At 52.9% G+C, this 18173-nt stretch overlaps 3 protein-coding genes, 1 long non-coding RNA gene and 4 other non-coding genes across 13 annotated transcripts; 7 read left to right on the top strand and 1 right to left on the bottom strand.

Annotated features, from left to right (window-relative positions):
- The first annotated feature begins 2074 nt into the window (after positions 1 to 2074).
- On the top strand, positions 2075 to 5057 carry LOC136565851 (uncharacterized). 2 transcript variants are annotated; one of them, XR_010784934.1, is made up of 5 exons: positions 2075 to 2429; positions 2815 to 2881; positions 3476 to 3521; positions 3888 to 3989; positions 4604 to 5057. It is a non-coding gene; the product is annotated as an uncharacterized lncRNA (long non-coding RNA). The 2 variants fall into 2 exon arrangements; XR_010784933.1 differs by having other exon boundaries at positions 2085 to 2429; positions 2818 to 2881.
- Positions 2498 to 2640, top strand: LOC136566078 (small nucleolar RNA SNORA16B/SNORA16A family). Its single transcript, XR_010784985.1, has one exon. It is a non-coding gene; the product is annotated as a small nucleolar RNA SNORA16B/SNORA16A family (small nucleolar RNA).
- LOC136566079 (small nucleolar RNA SNORA44) lies at positions 3229 to 3359 on the top strand. The gene has a single exon (XR_010784986.1). It is a non-coding gene; the product is annotated as a small nucleolar RNA SNORA44 (small nucleolar RNA).
- On the top strand, positions 4406 to 4476 carry LOC136566076 (small nucleolar RNA SNORD99). Its single transcript, XR_010784983.1, has one exon. It is a non-coding gene; the product is annotated as a small nucleolar RNA SNORD99 (small nucleolar RNA).
- Positions 5058 to 6115: 1058 nt separating the features above from the next.
- Positions 6116 to 7549, top strand: LOC136565809 (ras-related protein Rab-42-like). The gene is given in 6 exon segments (XM_066564617.1): positions 6116 to 6208; positions 6210 to 6295; positions 6297 to 6374; positions 7065 to 7383; positions 7386 to 7445; positions 7541 to 7549. Coding segments are annotated over 6 exon segments (645 nt in total).
- A 468-nt stretch (positions 7550 to 8017) lies between these two features.
- On the top strand, positions 8018 to 9477 carry LOC136565998 (ras-related protein Rab-39B-like). The gene is made up of 2 exons (XM_066564926.1): positions 8018 to 8232; positions 9045 to 9477. Exons 1-2 carry the CDS (start codon positions 8018 to 8020, stop codon positions 9475 to 9477), a joined length of 648 nt encoding a protein of 215 aa, XP_066421023.1.
- A 1379-nt stretch (positions 9478 to 10856) lies between these two features.
- Positions 10857 to 18087, bottom strand: TAF12 (TATA-box binding protein associated factor 12). Of its 5 annotated transcripts, none has more exons than XM_066564793.1 (6): positions 17750 to 18087; positions 14370 to 14621; positions 13152 to 13229; positions 12283 to 12397; positions 12010 to 12098; positions 10857 to 11332 (listed from the first exon to the last, which is right to left on the bottom strand). In XM_066564793.1, exons 2-6 carry the CDS (start codon positions 14535 to 14537, stop codon positions 11297 to 11299), a joined length of 486 nt encoding a protein of 161 aa, XP_066420890.1. In that variant the 5' UTR covers positions 14538 to 14621; positions 17750 to 18087; the 3' UTR covers positions 10857 to 11296. The 5 variants fall into 5 exon arrangements, with proteins under 5 accessions (XP_066420890.1, XP_066420889.1, XP_066420892.1 ...); XM_066564792.1 differs by lacking the exon at positions 17750 to 18087 and adding an exon at positions 17395 to 17475; XM_066564795.1 differs by lacking the exon at positions 17750 to 18087 and adding an exon at positions 17198 to 17362.
- Positions 17844 to 17973, top strand: LOC136566074 (U11 spliceosomal RNA). The gene has a single exon (XR_010784981.1). It is a non-coding gene; the product is annotated as a U11 spliceosomal RNA (small nuclear RNA).
- Positions 18088 to 18173: the final 86 nt, after the last annotated feature.

Here is an 18173-nt window from a genome sequence, read left to right on the forward strand (position 1 = left end):
AGAAAATTCCTGTTACTTGGATCTGTTTCTGGAGACAGGTTCATATCCCACATACTGAGACATACCAACACCCTTAGGAATTTCTCTAAATCTCTTTTGAGGAACAGAAATAAATATTTGACTCTAATCTTCCTGTACTGGCTATCTCATTACTGGCTTGTTAATCTTCAGTTTTTGCTAAACAAGATCTGAGAGAAATTTTTACATTCCTGCCTTGCTACCTTCCAGTGATCTTATAAAACTTACTGGATACACCCATTTCTGGGTTTAACTTGGGAATTGCTTAACCATCAAACTAATTCAGTGGCAGGATGGGGTGTGAATTTGAAATGCAGTAGCAGGAACTGATAGAGCTGCTTCGGGAAATGTCACTGACAGAGCTCACTTTCCTTTTTTTCCTGGTTAGAACATTTTTTTCAGAAAATATCTCTTTTTTTTTTTTTTCTTCCTTAGGAGTTATTCCAAGTCAAAATGTTTTTTCCAAATGCAGTCAGTTTTTTAAGTAGGTGTTTGGGGTCCTGCTCAGCACATACTCATTTTTCCCAGGCACATGGTGGGATTCTTGGGGTGTTCTATGCAGTTCTGTTGGATTTGATGATCCATGTGAGTCCCTTCCAAATCAGGATGTCTCATGATTCTATCATTCAAAGATCATGCTGACTCTGCTGTAAAATTTCCAGGGAAAAAGCAATGGTGGATAACACAATTGGTAGAGATTGAGAGCTGACCATGGCCAAGACTTGCTTCAGCCCCTTGATGTGTTCCAGGGAGCCATAAGCACAAAACTCCACCTGGATCACTAACGCACACCCGCTGTTCCTTACTGATAGTTTTCACATCTCTGTGCATTGTCTGCTCCCATCTGTCAGGTGCTGGGAACTGCAGCCTCTTCCAGCATGTGCTCTTTGTTCTGTGCTGTGGAAGAGGCTGGTGAGAGATTCTCGGGAGGTTTCATCAGGGCTTCACTGACCATGGACATGCAGTGGGATTTTTCTCTGCCCCTCTTGATCTCCATCCATGGCTGAGGTCAGCTGGGCATCCAGTACTTTTCATTGCTGCTCTGTGGGGATTCTCCCAGTTCACCATTTGGAAGATTACTCTTCCAGAGTAATCTCCCAGGCTTTACTCTGCCCTAGGATTTGACATGATTTTTAGGCTCACGTATCAGTGGCTGTGCCAAGGAGACTCCAGGGATTGCCTTGTGACTTGGCAGAGCAGCTGTGAGATCCATGTAGGAGGAGAATGGGAGCAGCTTGTACCTTGTCCCTGACAGCTTTGGCAAGGGCTGTCTTGGGGAGAGTTTGGCCACACAAAGTTTGGGGCTTGTTCCCAGACTTGGCCTTAAATGACTGAGGGTTTATTTTGTTGCTGATCTGCCATGTTTGATGGAATTACCAGCTCAAAAGGCTGAACATTGGGAATTTTTTCATCTGTTCATTTGCTCAGAACAGATTAAAACATGACCATCCATTTTGCCCTTTCTCCAGGACTTGGGCAGGAAGCGCTCTCAGGCCTTTCCAGCTGATTTCCTGCTATGGCTGTGCCTTCAGCATCAGCAGCTGTTCCAGCACTTCCTTCCAGCCCGTTGACAGGTGCTGCCATTTTAAATACTTTCTACGAATTACGAATCATGAACCAGGAGCCTTACAGAGGTATTGTGTTGGCAAACATACTTCTGTTTCCAAGAACCTTTCCTTCTATTCCCCGAGGGTGGAGTGTTCCCCCCACCCTGTTCCAAAAGGGAGGAAGGAGAAGGGGAAATGCAGCTGCTGCTTTCAGCTTTTCAAAGAGCAGCCTCTGGTGTGGACCTTGCATGGAGAAGGAGAGAGAAATTGTACTTGTCCCACCCGGACTGCAGAGTCATTTAGGTGGGGTGGGGGTGTGCAGCTGCTCCCAGTGCTAGTGGGGGTTGTGAATCATGGGATCATGAAATAGTTTGGGTTGGGAGAAGACTGAAAGCTCATCTCATTCCACCCGCTGCCATGGGCAGGAACACCTGCCACTAGAGCAGACTGTTCGGGAGTCTCGTTTATCCTTTGGGATGGGGTGGAGTGGGAGGCTGGAAGGGGGAAAGGCGGGAGCGATGGTTGGGACTGTAGGCAGGGCTACCTACAACTCCCAGAAGCCTCTGCGGTAGAGCCCGGCACCAGCAGCCAATCGGAGCCCGCGCTGCCGCGCTATAAAAAATGGCCGCGGTTGGGTTTCCGCCTCTTTCTGCCATGGCGGCGAGCTGGGGTGGTTCTATGGCGGCCATCGGGAACCATCCACCGCCATTCTTCGTCTCTGGGGCTCTCCTGCCACTCGGCTCCGCCGCATCGGCGCCCTGTGGGCATCGCGACCGGCGGCGGCGCTTCGGTGCGCTTCGAAGGCTGCGAAGGGCAGCGCGGCCTTTGCCCCCGCCCTCCTCCTCAGGCCGGGCCCGGCCCCGGGTGAGTGAGGGCCCCCGAGGCTGAGCTAATGCCCTGTCCCGGGACAGGCGGCCGCGGGTGGAAGAGCCGCCCGGCCCTATCGAAGCTGCGTCTGTCGGTGCTGTGGTAGATGCAGTCAAAAAGGAGCCGAAAGCAAAGGCATTTTCCTCGACGGTCGCCGCTCAGTTGGAGCCTTCGTAACTGTCCGGCAACATTTCGGGAAAGTACATGGCCCGCCATGGGCTGGGGGGGCTTACTGGTGCTGGAAGGAGGCGGCTGCCTCAAATCCCTGCCCCGGGGGTCCAAACTGATGCACGGCGTGGGGGGAGGGGGAAGGAATGTATCCCATCTTTCTGTAGTTTTAACACTTCTCTCGCAATTTACTTAAAGCTCTCTTCTTCCCCAGCAGCATCCTGGCGTAGAAGGTGATCCCGGGACATGGGATGGCTCGTGACAGCCTCGGCTTTGGGCAGGTGAGATGGGCGATCCTGGTTCTGGAGTCCTCTTTTGGGAGGCTGAGAATTGGTTGGGTTTAAGGCCTCCCTGGACCAGAGTAGGAACCAGCAGCGTTTCCTGCCCCTCTGCTTTTGAGCAGTGCCAGCATGTGCTGTTCGGAGGCTGTGCATCCTCCACGGGGCTTGTCCTTGGGGCTGGGCCCTGCAAACTCCCTTAGTACTTGCTCCATCCAGACGATGTATGGGTGAGATAAGGGCAATTCCTCTCTCTAGGGCCCGCTAGAGGCAGAACTGGGTGTCAACCCTGATCCCAGAGCCAGTCAATCACTCAATCACAGACTTTACCAGATAAACTCTGTGTTTACCTGCATGTTAATCCAAGAGCTGTGGTTCCATGCAGTAGCTGCAGGTCTCCAACAACATGCCAGAGCAATGGGAAGGTCTTTGACTGCTGGGCCTCTTCTGCCTGTGACAGTCACTCACCCCTCCAATACGTTTTTGGGAATTGGGCTGTTCCTTGCTTGGGGTTCCAGGGTGGAATGAGTCAAAGGTGTGTCCACAAAAGTCTGCAGCCTACTGCTGATATTGGGGGTATGTTGTGATGTCTTCCAGGGGTCCTGGGTGTTCCAGAGCTCAGCCATCTGATGGATAAACCCAGGTGAGAGGGTAGTACCCTTGTTGAAACTACACAGCCCATCCCTCCAAATCCCTTTCCCACCAGATCTGAATACCGATCTTGTGGTCGAAAAAGGAGGAAGAGTAACATTCATGCTGGTCTTGGGCTCTCTGCAGGTGTCTCCTGTGCTGAGAGGGGCCACTAGGAAGACAAGCTGCGCTGGCCTCACTATTTTGGGAATTCTAGTTAGGAAGTAAACTCCTGGTCAGGAGAAGGGATAAACATGGGGCACAGGGGGCATACATGCCATGAGGGTCGGGGACGCTGGAATTTGTTGGGAATATCTGAGCCGTGGATTTACAGTGACTCCTTGGCTTACGGCACTAAACTCTGGCTCTATTTTTTCAGCAGTAACTCTGGAAAAAGATTAAAACCTGTGAGCCCTGTCCCAAGGGCTTCAGCTTGCTTTCTGTAGGACCTGAGTTGTAAGGAAGCTGCAGTGTGGAGCATGTGAGTGTTCTCTGGAGAACTCCTGGTGTTGGGATGGGCAATAAGTGGAAACTAGATACTGGGAGGAAGTTCTGGCTGTGAGGGTGAGAAGGCCCTGGTTGCCTAGAGTAGCTGTGGCTGCCCCATTCCCTGAAGTGTCCAGGGCCAGGTTGGATGTGACTTGTCTGGTGGACAGTATCCCTGGCTGTGGAATGGAGTGAGCTTTTGAGGTGTCTTCTAACCCGAACCATTCTGGCATTGTGCGATCTGGAGTGGGTCTGGAGGACAGGGGACAGTTCAAGCTCGCTGTGCTGGAAGTGGCCAGTTTTTCACCTGGACTTTGCAGGTGTGAATGATCAACCTTGTTTCCGAGGCTTTTCATTGGGCAGAGTTGTGCTCTGTGGTGCAGGGTGTGGGTGAGATCAGTGGCAGTGCAGCCTGGTCCATGATGATTCCTTAGTCTGGAGACTGTTGGATGAGTCCTGCGGATATGGGGCTGAGGCCAGGCATGAGCTGCCCAAACCACAGGGCAGGGAGGGGACATCCAGGAGTTCTGGAATGTGGATGGAATCTCACACAGTGCTGAGCCTGACTGCCCATCCCTCAGCTGGATTCTTTTTTATCCCTTTTTTCAGGTCTAAGCAGAGGGTGAACCATCCCCGAGGGACTTGGTGCTGCAGTGCCAGACTGTTCTTTCCCAGCCCTCTCCTCCAGAAGTGGGAGCTCTGCAGAGCCAGATCCTAGCTCCTTCCTAAGCTATGAGCTCTGCCAAGTGGGATCAGCCACTTCTGGGCTCCACTTACCTGCAGTGGAGGGAGGTAGAGCTGGTTTGGCTCCAGGTGTATCTGAAGCTCCAGTTCAGATGCTCCACATGGAAGAACAGTGTTTCATGGAGTTTTCTCAGGAGGAGGTCTGGATATTAAATATTTGATTAGAGGAGAGAGTCAGTAATGCCGAGGTGGTGGGTTTGATCCCTGTACAGGCCATTTGCTTAAGAGCTGGACTCAGTGATCCACGTGGGTCCCTTCCAGCTTGGAATATTCTCTGTGTGTGGTAGGAGTTTGAATAAATGCAATTACTTCAAATCTTTGTGATGTCTCCAGTGTTTGAGTTGCATTGGGATGGGGTGAGGCTGGGCTTGCTCTGAACCATGGAGCCTGAGGATCCCCTTGCAGTGAAGTTCACCAGTGCTTGGAGGCAAGTTCCTGTGCTTGCTGTAGCACCTGCCAGTGGGACGTCCCCCACAGCCCTCCACAGGGGTCCCTAGAATGCAGAAACACCGTGGATCTTCATGGAGGGGCTAGAGCAGCTCCTTCCAACCTCGGGATGTTCCAACACCCTCAGCTGGAGAGTTGGTGATTCTGGTTGCCTGTTTTGTCACCATGGAGAAAAACTGGTTGTGGGGAGCTGCAGCCTCTGAGTTGGAGCCACTCTTATTTCTGTCTCTGGGTGGCTGGGCTGTGGCAAAGTCCCTGCATTGGGCTGGTGCCTCTGACTCCTCTAGTCAACCTGCAGGTCTTGAGAGCCCCTTCCCTGTGGGGCATTTCCCAGGATCTTGGCTCCTGGGGACAGCAGGGAGTCTGCACTCACTGCCTGGTTGTCCCTGTTGTCACCAAAGCCAGGCAGTGGAGACATGAGAGACTGCCAGTAGAGGTGGACATCCAGAGCTGGCATGTGGCAACACTAAACATCCTGGCCACAGCAAATGGAGACTAAATGCCAATGTGATTAGAGCTGAAGCTGTGCTGCTGCTAAGATTTGAAATGCTGGGCTGTTGCTCAGGTTTGTGTTTTGGAGTTTGGTGGTTGGGAAACAGGTAAATGGATAAAAATCGTTGTAAAAACAAGGGAATAAAAAAGTCAAGTAAATAAGTTCAGTGGTTTTCTTAAGTGGTTAAAAGAACTATGCAGCAGCTCCAAAGCCTTTTTTGTTTGTACACCTGGGAAGAAAACTTAAACTTTCCTCAGTGTTACCAGGAAGGATGAGGACGGAGCTGGCAGCTGCTCCCTCCCTGGGCCAGTTTGTCTGGGTGACTGCGGGGCCAGAGCCGTCCTTGTCCCGTGGTTGGGTGGGGATAAGGGTGGAGGCCTGTCTGTTGCTGCTAGCACAGGAGGAACATGGTCGGTCGGGATCTAGTCAGCTCAGCCATGGAGACAATGACAGATTCCCCCCAGGATCCTGACCCTGAGGGACGCTTCCAGTTCTGTGTCATTGTGCTGGGACATGCAGCCGTGGGTAAGTTCCTCACTGCTGCACTGCTTCACTGATGGGCCAGGTGGGGATCCTGGTGGGGCAGCCATGCCAGGCCCCACCGTTGGTGTTGAGTTCTAGCTGGACTATCCTGATTCCACCCACCGGCAAGGCCAAGCTGCAGCTCTGGGACACGGCTGGCCAGGAGCAGTTCAGGTGAGGCGGGTATGTGGACCCCAGCACTCCACCGAGTCATCTTCCCACTCCAGGGTGTTTGTAAATCCCCAGCTGGGTGTGCAGGGACAGACAGCAATGGCTCACTGGGATGGTGATTCTTTAGGGGCCAGTGACAACTTGTGCTGAGCTTGCAGTGACACGGTAGCTGTTCAGGGGAGCAGCCAAGGGAGCAGGGCCAGGTGCTCGTTGCTGTGTGCTGGTGGGCTGGGGCTGGATGGTTTCTTTCCTGATTGCATCAGGCTGGAGCCAGGAGCACCTGGGAGTGTGAAGGAGGCTCAAATGGGGCACGAAGGGCTGAAGACCAAAGTGCTGTGGCTGGAGCTGGGCTCCCAGGCCCTCTCCATCCCTGGGAACCTTTTGGGGACCCGAGGGTTGGCTCTGGTGGTGCCCTATTTTTGTTCAGTGCTGCCTCATCCCCACAGATCTGGGGCTTTTGCAGGGATAAACAGTACCACAGAGTCCCTGAAAACCCCACAGATCTCCTCTGGAGCCCCCCAGTCTGGGGAGAGGGATGCTGAACAGAAAACGGCAGTGTAAATGCCCAAGAAAGGTCTCCCTTTCCCACTCCTGAAGTCTGACCTGTCACCCAAAAACCTCCCGAGCCCCATCCTAGGGTTCTTGGTGTTAAAGCTTCCCAGTATCCTTTGAAAACCTGCTGGGTATGCCCAGATCCATCACCAAGTCCTTCTACCGGAGCGCAGCGAGGGTGCTGCTGGTGTTTGACCTCACCAACCGGGCATCTTTTGAACACATTCCTGAGTGGTATCACGAGGCTGTGGGGGACCAGCTGCCTGCCTTTGTCCTGGTGGGACACAAGTGTGACCTGGTGGATGAGCGAACTGTGTCAGCAGAGGAAGCTGGACACCTCGCCGCCACTCTGGGCATGGCCTTCGTGGAGACCTCAGCCCACAGCAACCTCAACGTGGAGTTGGCCTTCCCGACACTGGCTGGAGGTATCCAGCAGGCACTGGGCCAGGGGATCCTTGCCCCCCACACCAGGGATGTGATGGCATCAGGCTCATCCCCAACCAGAGTCACTGCCAGCCCCTGGCAGGGAGGAAGCCCTGGCAAGCACTGCCAGTGCTGATGGGGATAGGGGGACGTGGGACCTCCAGTTGTGGGGATGCTTCTCTCTCTCCACTCAGCACCTGTAGCCCTTGGGTGACCATGAGGGTTGGGTCTCTCACCTGGGCTTGGGTTTATTTCAAACCTTAATTTGGGGGCTCTGAAAAAAATAGTACTCTGCTGTAGGAGTGTTTTTAATAAACCTAAGGCTTTTCCACACTAAATAAAGGCTGTGCCGAGCACTTCATCCCAGGCAGGGGCACAGCACTCAATCCATGGCATGGGGGATTGTCTGCTTTGGGGGGCATCACTGGTGGGGCAACAGCTCCCCTTGTCTGGGACACTTTTCAGGGTGTCCTGTCCATGGGAAAATGGGAGCAGGCACCCCTGAGTGCTTCCTGCTGGAGAGAGCCAAAATAAAGGGGACAAAGGGGTTCCAAAGGGGCCACGCAGCACCAATGGTACTGGGAACGCCTCCTGGGTGGAGGAGCTCCCTGCCTGCCTGAACACGCTCCTGGTGTGGGGGTGGCAGGTCCTGGCAGGCAGCAGAAGCACCGATGGAGCCACGGTGGCAGTACCAGTTCCGGGTAATCATGCTGGGGGACTCGACAGTGGGGAAATCCTCACTGTTGCGGTGCTACACCGAAGGTGTCTTCCTGGACACTGTCAACCAGACGGTGGGGGTGGACTTCTACGTCCAATTTGTGGAGCTGAAGCCAGGGCTGCAAGTGAAGCTGCAGTTCTGGGACACAGCCGGGCAGGAGAGGTTCAGGTAGGTCCATGGGGTCAGGAGGGGTTGTGGAGATGGGTGTCCCCCTCCAGATTTGGGGTGGAGTGTTGTGATTCCAAGCCCGAGGAGGTTGTTGATGTGGCTGTGTTCCCACTTGTCCGTTTGGGTGAGGAACCACCATGTCAAAAGCCAAGGGAAAGGAGCCCTTGGGACTGCCTTGTAAGCCCTTGCTCCAGCTCTAAAGGGGGTACAGTACTCCCCCAAGAATCCCCCTGCCACACCAGCTGCAGAGGGACTGGCAAACAGCTGGGAACCCACTGAGGGCTGGGCAAAACTTCTTCCTCAGCTGCTAGGAGCCTCACACCTCACTGTGGGGCGGTCTCCACCAGCCAGGCAGCTCCTGGGAACAGGAAAGCTTGGGAGATGTGGCTGCAGGGGATGAGAGTGGCAGATCTGGGTTTGCAGGAATGGGAAAGTTCCAGGACTGTTGCAGCAGAGATGGGAAAGTACTGGGGACATGGCAGCAGGGACAGAAGAGTTCCAGGACCATGACAGCAGGGATGGTGGAGCCCTGGGGACATGGCTGCAGACACAGGGGCACTTGGGGGCTGTGGCTGCAGGAGACAGATGAGCTTTGGCGGCTGAACATGGACAGAGCTGCCCCTGGAGTTCTTATTGACACAGCAAAAGGCTGATTCTCACTCCTCTCATGGTGCTTTGAATGCAAGATGGATGCTGCTTGCAGGAGCAGGTCCTAGCCAGGGCCACTCTGTAGGCAGGGAATATGCTGCCCGAGGTGCCACAGCAAACTCCAGGGGCCACTCACTCCCCTGCTCTTGGTGTCCCCACCCCAGGTCTGTGACTCGCTCCTACTACCGCAACTCAGCCGGGGGGATGCTGCTTTTCGACATCACCAACCGCACGTCCTTTGAGAGCATCCGGCAATGGCACCAGGAGGTGACTGACACGATCCAACCCTTCCGCATGGTCTTCCTGCTGGTGGGGCACAAGAGTGACCTGGCTGCGCAGCGCCAGGTGGGCCAGAGGGAGGCGGAGAAATTGGCAGCCTCACTGGGTGTCCAGTACGTGGAGACCTCAGCCAAAGATGCTTCCAATGTGGTCCAGGCCTTTCAGATGCTGACAGTTGCCATTTACCAAGCGCTGCAGACGGGGCAGTTGGTGGCCACTGAGGCATGGGATGGGGTGAAGAGCAGCATCCCACTGCCAGTGCTGCCCAAGGCTCAGGCAGTGGAGAAGGAGGAGAAGCGGAAGAGATGCTTGTGCTAGAGCTGAGGACACTGGCAAGGCAGGGACATGCTGGGCTCAGGAGGGGAAGTGGATATGGAGCAGCCAGTCACAGGCAGGGGTGGCATGGGAAGTGTGTTGGAAGGGTGAAGTCCCCAGGTGGAACCCCACAGGCTTGCAGAGGTCAATGTTACCCTTTCCCCTATGCTCTCTTGTACTGACTGAGATCCCTACCATAAAGCCCTAAATCTTTAAGTCTTTCCAAATAGAATTAAAAGTGACAAATTTATCGTGGAACTCAGATTATGTATCTGCCACTCCAGCTGAGTACATGCCTAGTTGAGTCCAAAGCAAAAATAACCACATACCATTCTGAGGAAATGCCCACTTTCCCTTTCAGATTAATCTTCATACAATATAATTTGAAAAAAACCTTGTCTACAAGGCTGCAGAAAGGAGCTCTCCAGGCTCCTCATCCCACAGCGACATGAGGAGTGAGTCCAAGATGGTCATGGAATCACTTCACCCACCCTGGTTTCCCCTGCAGGTACTGGGAGCCTCCAGAGAGCTGGACAAGGAGGATGAGCCCAGCTCTGCCTAGGGCTGCAGGAGCCTTCCTGAGCCTTCCTGTCATGCAGGGGTTTGCACTGCTGTCAACTCCTGCATCCCCACAACAGCCCCTGCAGCGTCCCTGAGGTCTGAGCAGAGCAGCGGGAACAGTCAGGGCCATGTGGCTTTTTCAATGTCCAGGCACAAACAGAATCAGGGGGACTCTGACTTCCTGCTTTGTCACAACATCCCCCTCCCAACAGTCCAAATATCCCAGCAATGGGTTGGAGGTCAAGAGGGAAATGACCTGGCCATCCTGACTGGCAGGTGAGGGACTGGCCAAATTCTTGTGGTCTAGAAGGGTCTGGAGGGGAGGAAACCTCTCAGAAGAGCAGCTGAGGGCACTTCGTTTGTTCACCCTGGAGGAAACAGGGGAGACTCACCAGCATGTGCAGCTCCTCCCAAGTGACACCTCCAGTCTCTGCTCCCTGTGACCAGACAGGACCTGAGGGAACGGCTGAAGCTGTGTCAGGGGAGGCATAGATTGCATATTAGGAAACAGTTCTTCCCTCAGAGGTGCTCCGGCAATGACCAGGCGCCCCAGGGAATAGGCACAGCCCCAAGGCTGCCACAGCTTCAGAGAGAATTGGACAGTGCTCTCAGGCATAGGGTGGGAGTGGTGGGGTGTCCTGGGCAGACCAGGAGCTGGACTCAATAATCCTTGGGGATCTTTGCCAGCTCAGGATATTCCACGATTCTGCTCCCTGTAAACTTTCAGGAGATCTCCCACAGAACAGCACCACACACAGAGCTGAGGTGACAGGGACCCTCCCCCTGCCATCCCTGTGCAAGGCTGCCTGAAGAGCACAAGCTTGTACCAGCAGCCTAGAATAATTTCTTTATTCATGTAAAACAAACGCAAGTATTTATATAAACACTGACATTACAAAGTACTGGAGCAGGTAGGGGCAGGAAGGAGGAAACAAAAACCTCTACAGATGCTTCTAATACTGTCCCACACACGATCAAATGCTCTGTCCCTTGGATAATCACTTGTACAATAAACCACTTTCAAGTCACAAATAAAAGTCTGTTTGAGATATGTTGCACTTTGAGGAGGAACGAGAAGAGGGCGTAGAATGTTTTTGGCAGGTCTTCTCATCAAGTCAAGATATTGCTGCACTGTTAATAAAAAATAGATGCTTCTCTGTAAAGCATTAAAAAAATATCCCACAGGTGACATCATGGAGGCTTCAGTGGAGCGGCAGGTATCCCAAACTGCACTGGTGGTGTCTCCAGCTCTGTCCAGGGGCTATTTCTTGGTAGTTTTGCGGATCAGTGCCATTCTCTGCAACAAGAGAGGGAAAACCATGGGAAGCTGAGAGCTCAGAGTGAGTGACTGCACAACCACCCACAGCAGAAACAAGGCATCCCAGGTGCTCCCAGGACATGGTCTGACTTGCTTCCACACAGGTCTTTCAGGTCTGTTTGAATCTTAATGGGGTTCCAGGCTGAAGAGGAGAAGGAAGTATCTGTGCTTCTCCACTTGGCAACCTGGGGCAGTGGAATCAAAGCCCAATCTCAAGGCCCCCCTCTCTGCCCAGTGGGAGCTGCAGCATCACTCATGAACCCACTGCAGGGCAGTTCCTTCTAGGCTCTGACCACGGCTTAAAAACCAATGGTCCAATGCAGTTTAAAAGCAAAATTAAGGGTGTTTTCAGTTCCTTTGCACAGAGATGGAGTTGCCAGGGGCAGCTGAGAAGCGCCTGTGTGCAGCTCCCAGTTGGTTTTAACCCTCCCAAGCTCCTCAGCACCAAGAGCTGCTGCTTCTCTTTGGGCAAAGCCAACATAGCTGAGGAGACACAGCAACCTCAGCCTGCTGCACAGACAGGTCAGGAGGCTCTGGAAGTAATTTCTGGTCTGAACAACTTGGAAGAGGCCACAAATTCACAGCGTCAGGAGGCCATGACCTCCATCCTCATATCAGCCTTCCATGTGATTCCTGGTGTTGTGAGGGCTCCTTACCTGTTTGTGAGCTTCTGTAGTGCAGGCTTTTTTGTAGGGCCTGATTTCTTCAGAACCAAAGCCCGGGATCCACATGTTCCACTGGCGCTCTGGAATTCACAGAATGGTTTCAGTTGGGAGACATTAAAGCTCATCCAGTTCCAACCCCTTGTCATGGGCAGAGGTGCATAATCTACTCACAGGCTTCCACCACAGCACCGCAACTGAGCCCTGACTCCAGGAGGAGCTGAGAGCTGGGGGTAGAAGGGATAAAAACAGATAAGAGTCACTCACCAAGGTGCAACTGGACATCTTTGACTTCCAGAGTGTTAGACTTGCGGTGCCGTGCAAGCTGGCAGGCGGCTGTCACCACACTCTCAATGAAGTCATCGGCGATCTGTAGCAGCATCTGTGGCGGAACAAGGGCAACAATCAGTCTGGTCAGCACTGAGCAGCTGAAATTATGTGGGAAGATGAAAACAAGCCCTCAGAAGCTGGTATTTAGAATTACAGAATGTCCTGAATTGGGAGGGACCTGCAAGGATCATCCAGGCCAGCTCCCAGCCCTGCACAGGTCACACCAGCAATCTCCATCCTGTGCCTGAGAGCATTGTCCAAAAGCTCTTTGAGTCTGGCTGCCTGGGGAGCCTGATCAGTGCCCTACACCCTCTGGGGGAAGAACCTTTCCGTGATCTACAGCCTGACCCTGCTCCAGCCATTCCCTGGCTCCTGTCCCTGCCACAGGGAGCAGAGGTCAGAGCTGCATCTCGGGAGGAGCTGCAGTCCCCACTGAGCTCTGCCCTCAATCTCCTTTCCTCCAGCTGAACACACCAAGTGCCCTCAGCCGTTCCTCTTATGGTCCCTCCTGATTCTTCCCCATCTTCAGAGTCTCCTTTGGGAGCCCTCTAATAGCTTTAGATCTTTCTTATATTGTGGTGTGCAAAATTCCACTCAAAGGAGTGGATTTCATAGGTGTTTGCTGCAATTGCTGTTTTAAAAGCCTTTTTGGGACTAAGATGCAGAAAACCAGGGATGGCTGAAGGCTGCATGGGAAAACAAGTGTTACATGAACTAAACGCTCCCTCCTTGGACAAACGGCCACTGATCTGTGACAAATTACAAATTAACTCTTTCTGCAGTCCCTTCCATGGGCTGGAACCTACTTCTTCCACATCTTCATCCAGCTGCTCGTTCGGATCAACCTCACGCACCAGGTCTTGCAATTTCTTCTTGGTTAAAACCTGAGCGTGTGGGAGGAAAGGAAGGATTTACTGCCCTGCTCCTGCAAAGAAGCTGCCGGTGGAGCACAGCCACAACCACAACCACCTCCTCCCCCATGCCCCCAGGGCCGAGTCACACTGTTGACACAGTCTATCAGCTCAGGAATGGCAGAGATAAAAAATACCAGCTGTTAAGGAGTCATTTTCAAGCACCAGCGGTTGCTCTGGACAGCAACTGGAGTGCAGCAGCCAGAATAAATGTTTCCAGCATGAAAATGCGGCTGGCAAGGAGTGGAAAGGCAAAACTACAAGTGTTAAGAATCAGACAGCAAGTGCAATCAGCGTATCAGTGACTAAAGTTGTGCCTAGGGCATGAGGGAAGCATTTCCATCGCACTAGCACTTATCAGCTTTAGTGCTTCACGTGGAAAACAGAGTTGTGGGAGTGCTGGGTTATTCCAGGGCAGTCAGACGTGGTAGGAGCAGAAACCACACTGGGCTGAACAACAGGATGCCAAGTCTTAAAAGATATGGATGGAAGTTGTCACCTGGTCGGGTCAACCAGATACATGGGAAATTCCTGCCCTTCCTCATTCCTTCACTGCTGTGGCTGTTTTATGCTGGGGTTTAGTGCACTTCCTAACAGTCTGGGTGCCAGCAAAGCCATCAGGGAGCAATGCTGGGACATTCCCCGGGCAGCAGGTTTTTTTATGTGCATCAAAGGCTCCTGCGCCAGGTTGGGAAGGAACACCTTCCACTATCCCAGGCAGCTCCAAGACTCATGCAACCTGGCCTTGGACACTCTCAGGGATGGGGCAGCCACAGCTTCTCTGGGCAACTAGCACCTCACCAGCCACTTCTCCCCATATTTTCCCATCTAAACCCCACTTAAAAATAACTTCCCCTGTCACACTCCAATATACACTTTCCTAAGACTGGAAAAAGCTCTACACCTACAGCATCCAAACCCCATCCAGCCAGGAAGGACCTGGGAGAGAGGAACTCTGTGAGGAAGTTTTGTTCACTCAGTAACCGAGTAAATTTAACAAACATTATATTTCTGCTGGTGATTTAAAGAAGGCGAACAAAGCCACAGGCAAATCTGTGATACTTGTGATGCCCGAGCATCATCCCTGTTGTCCCAAACTCGGGATGGAATTACCTGGTTGCTTTCAGGACTGAGCCGCCCTCCTCCACTGGGTGTTCCTGGCATCTTTGCCACAGTAGTGCTGTTGGCCATGGAGCTCTGGGGGGGGGTGCTCGCTGGTTCCGGCTTGATCGAGGAGAAGTTGGAGAGGTTGATCAAGGCAGAAGGGCCAAACTGGTTCATAATCTGTTGGGCTTTAGCTTTTAGATCATAAAGCTTGTCTAGGTCCTGCTTCTTCTTGGGGTTGTGGGGATCCAAACCAATCAACTGGAAAGGGAGAGAAAAGCCATGATTAGCAAACAGAAGGAATTCAGCAGGGTGAACAGGTCTTTGTCCAAAGAAAACTGCAGTGTTCTGACAGGGCCTGCAGTTTATAGATCAGGAATGTCTGCTCACGGCATGAAGGGAGAAATGATGCTTAGTAGCAGAGAAAATCTTCCCTTGGTGTACAGAAAATTAAGTTTTCCAGCATCACAGTGGCTGCATGCTGGTGACAGCACTGACCCACCCACCCATTCATCCCTTGAGCTGAACTCCACCACATCCAACCCCACACAGCCTTCCTGAACCCAATTCCCACAAAGAACGGACCACTCAGAGCAGATTTAATTGCAGGACATGGCTTGTTCCTGCTGCAGCAGCATGGAATCCCTCATCCCCACAATCCAGAGCCTTACAGAGAAAGCAGGACCCAGTCTCCCTGGGGTCTCGCTTTTGGCAGCATCACGCTCACAGCTCGGCCTGCAGTGACCCCTCCATGTGGGACTGACAACATTGGTTCATTTTGGGTTCTGAGAACACAATCTGGTGCTCAGAGGGGGAGGAACATGTGTGTGCCCGCACTGGGCAATTGACCGCAGAAAATGGAGTGGGATTTATAGAGCTCACAATGGTGAACTACATGTGGTTTGTGTGGTTACACAGATCCTCCAGGTGCTGAAGTTACTCAAGTTGTTGGTCATGGGGTGAACACTGACTGGCACCTCCTCTGTTTCTGCTCTAAGCCTCAGGCTCAATGAAGTTTTGCTCTGTCTTCAGTGCTCCATGACAGGAAATTCATCCAAACCCTGCACCTTCCACTACCACAACCACCATGGGCAGCACTGATGGGTCTGTCACAGGAAAGAGAGTTTAAGGAACAGTTTTATGGCAAAGCCTCTCACGGCAGGGCCAGAGATGGCTGAGAAGCTAAGGCTGAACTCAAAGAAGAGTTTGTTTAACCAGCTTTAGGGACATTCATACACAGTGTCTTCTCCCTGATCTACAAATAGACATTTCCCTTCATTAAAGCAAGCCTAGTCAGTTTGGATTAATTAATATCAAAACCCACACGAGAAAGTACATGAGAGAATTTAGAAGCTTTAGTACTTCACTCCAATGCACACTCATGCACTTGCAGACATGGAGCCCTCTGAGGGGAATTTAGGTCCCTAACAGCCTTCTGCAGTGCCCTCGGCAAGTTTCCAGCTCCATTTTAATTGAATTAACAATGGAAAATCATTACGCTTGCACCCTAAACCCCTCAGCTGGCACTTCTGGCTGAGAAGTCCAGCACATGATCGAGAGAAACCTTCAGTCTTGGCTTTAGCTGGGGCTGACCTCAGGCTGTTCACCCCACGCCTCACTTCACAGATCCACAAAGCAGAAACTCCTACCCACTATGCAGGGAAGGAAGCACCGAAATCCTCGGACACAAAGCCCCAGTATCCTTGGGCAGAAGCACTTTAGCAGCCTAAAGTCATTTTGTTGGTTTATTCCCAGATCTTACTGCACCCTTCACATGCCACTAAGATCCCTGAACACAAAACTAATGGGACGAGCAGATCCACAGGGTAAATCTCACATGCCAGCCCCATTTACTACAGCTATCTGAGTGTCTAGATCTTTAATTACATCAGCAACTACTGTGAGCCCAGTGAGTGGAGAAACCATAGTCCACACCCTTCCCAGAATGTCACCAGTCAGCATTACCTACTCTGGCATCTTCCTCTCCCCATAACTCTTATTCCTACAGAAACACCAGATATTTTTTGTATCACCAATCCTATATATGATGGTTAGAGGAAACAGTTTCACAAATTGTCCTCACTACAGTGCCACAGATTGCATTGTCAGAAAAGATCACACAGTCGCTGCTGCAGAGAACATCATCCCACAGGATTCTGAAGAAAAATATGGTCAAAATCCATTTTTCTGCCAGGAAACAGAGCATCCTGGTACCTGCTGATGTGCAGGTAAGCCCATATCCTCACAGCAGCAGCTCCCTCCAGGGCAAGAGGAGGTTTGGGTGCTGCGATCAGCACCACAAATTGTTCAGTTCTGTGACAGCACAGCATTACAGCCGTAACTAAAATCCACGTTAATGACAAACAGCACATTCACTGGAGTGCTCAGGGGGCTCCCACTTCCATTAACCATAGTGAATTTTACCAAATATCTAAATACAATCATAAAACCTCAGAATGGTTTGGGTGGGAAGAAACTTTAACGTCATCTCATTCCATCCCCTGCCATGGGCAGGGACACTTTCCACTGTCCAAAGTGGCTACAAGCCCCGTGAAACCTGGCCTTGGGCACTTCCAGGGATGAAGCAGCCACAGTCTCCCTGGGCAACCTGAGCCAGGGCACCACCACCCTCACAGGGAGGAATTCCTTCCTAGTATCCTATCTATCCCTGCCCTCTGGCAGTGGGAAACCACTCTCCTTGTCCTTTCCCTCCAGGTCCTTGTCCAAAGTTCCTCTTCAGCTCCCCTGGAGCCCCTCCAGGCACTGGAAGGCGCTCTAAGAATCTCCCCGGGGCCTTCTCTTCTCCAGGCAGAACTTCCCCAGCTTGAAGCGCTCACCCCACGGAGACAGCCGGGATGGGAACGAATCCCCCTCCCAGCGCAGAACGTCCCCGCCGGGAGTCGCGGGGCAGAGCGAAGGTCACTGACCGCCACCGGGACCGACTCGGCGCTCACGCTTGTGCTCCCTCCCGGATTTGCAACAGACGATGTGGAATCCCCAGGTGGTCCGCGTAGCCCCCTCGAGCCCTCCGTACCTCCCCATGACCCGCGGGCAGTCCAAGCCCCGCCGCCACCGCCGCCCGCCGACACTCGGCAGCGCTTCCGCTTCCGGCCGTCGCCGCTGCCAATGGGGAGCGAGTCCCCTGCGCGCGCGCGCATCATCGCCAATCAGGAGCGAGTTCGCCTGCGCGCGCGTGCGCGCCATAGCGTTCCCGCCAAAAGCGCTCCTCCTCCCCGCGCCGCCTCAGGAAAGAGGTGTGCCCAGCATGCCCCGCGCGATTTGCATAACCCTGGCCGGCTAAAAAGCGGGGAAAACTGCGCTTTTTTGAGGGAAAACCACAGAAATACCGCTAAGAAATGAGTTGAGGATAGATGAAAGAATAGACATACCGATCATCATGTTTAGTATCTGCGGCGTCTGTCGCCCTGTCCTAGCCGGTACACCGGCGCTTTCCGGTGTTGGGTGGGGCGGGGAGGATGATTTAAAAAGGGCTTCTGCCGTGTGTGGCACGGGGAAGGTCGCGCGCCACCCCCGCGGAATCGACATCAAGAGATTTCGGAAGCACAATTTTTGTGAAGGAGGGCTGCCGGTAACCGCTTGTTCCGGCACCCCGGCATCGGTAAACGACAGGAAATGGGCTGCGAGCGGCGTTTGCAGCCGTGAGGGGCTCCTGGTGGTCCGGTGTATTGCGCCCTGTCTCAACGGGGGTGGAGCCGAGACACCACGGACGGCGGGAAAGGTGGGACAAGGACTGTAACACTTTGGACCGGGAGCATTGGTTGCATCCCCGGCCAGCAGGCGGTGCAAGTCACT

The sequence above is a fragment of the Molothrus aeneus genome, chromosome 23, assembly GCF_037042795.1.
Source record: "Molothrus aeneus isolate 106 chromosome 23, BPBGC_Maene_1.0, whole genome shotgun sequence".
In the NCBI taxonomy this organism is placed as follows: domain Eukaryota; kingdom Metazoa; phylum Chordata; class Aves; order Passeriformes; family Icteridae; genus Molothrus; species Molothrus aeneus.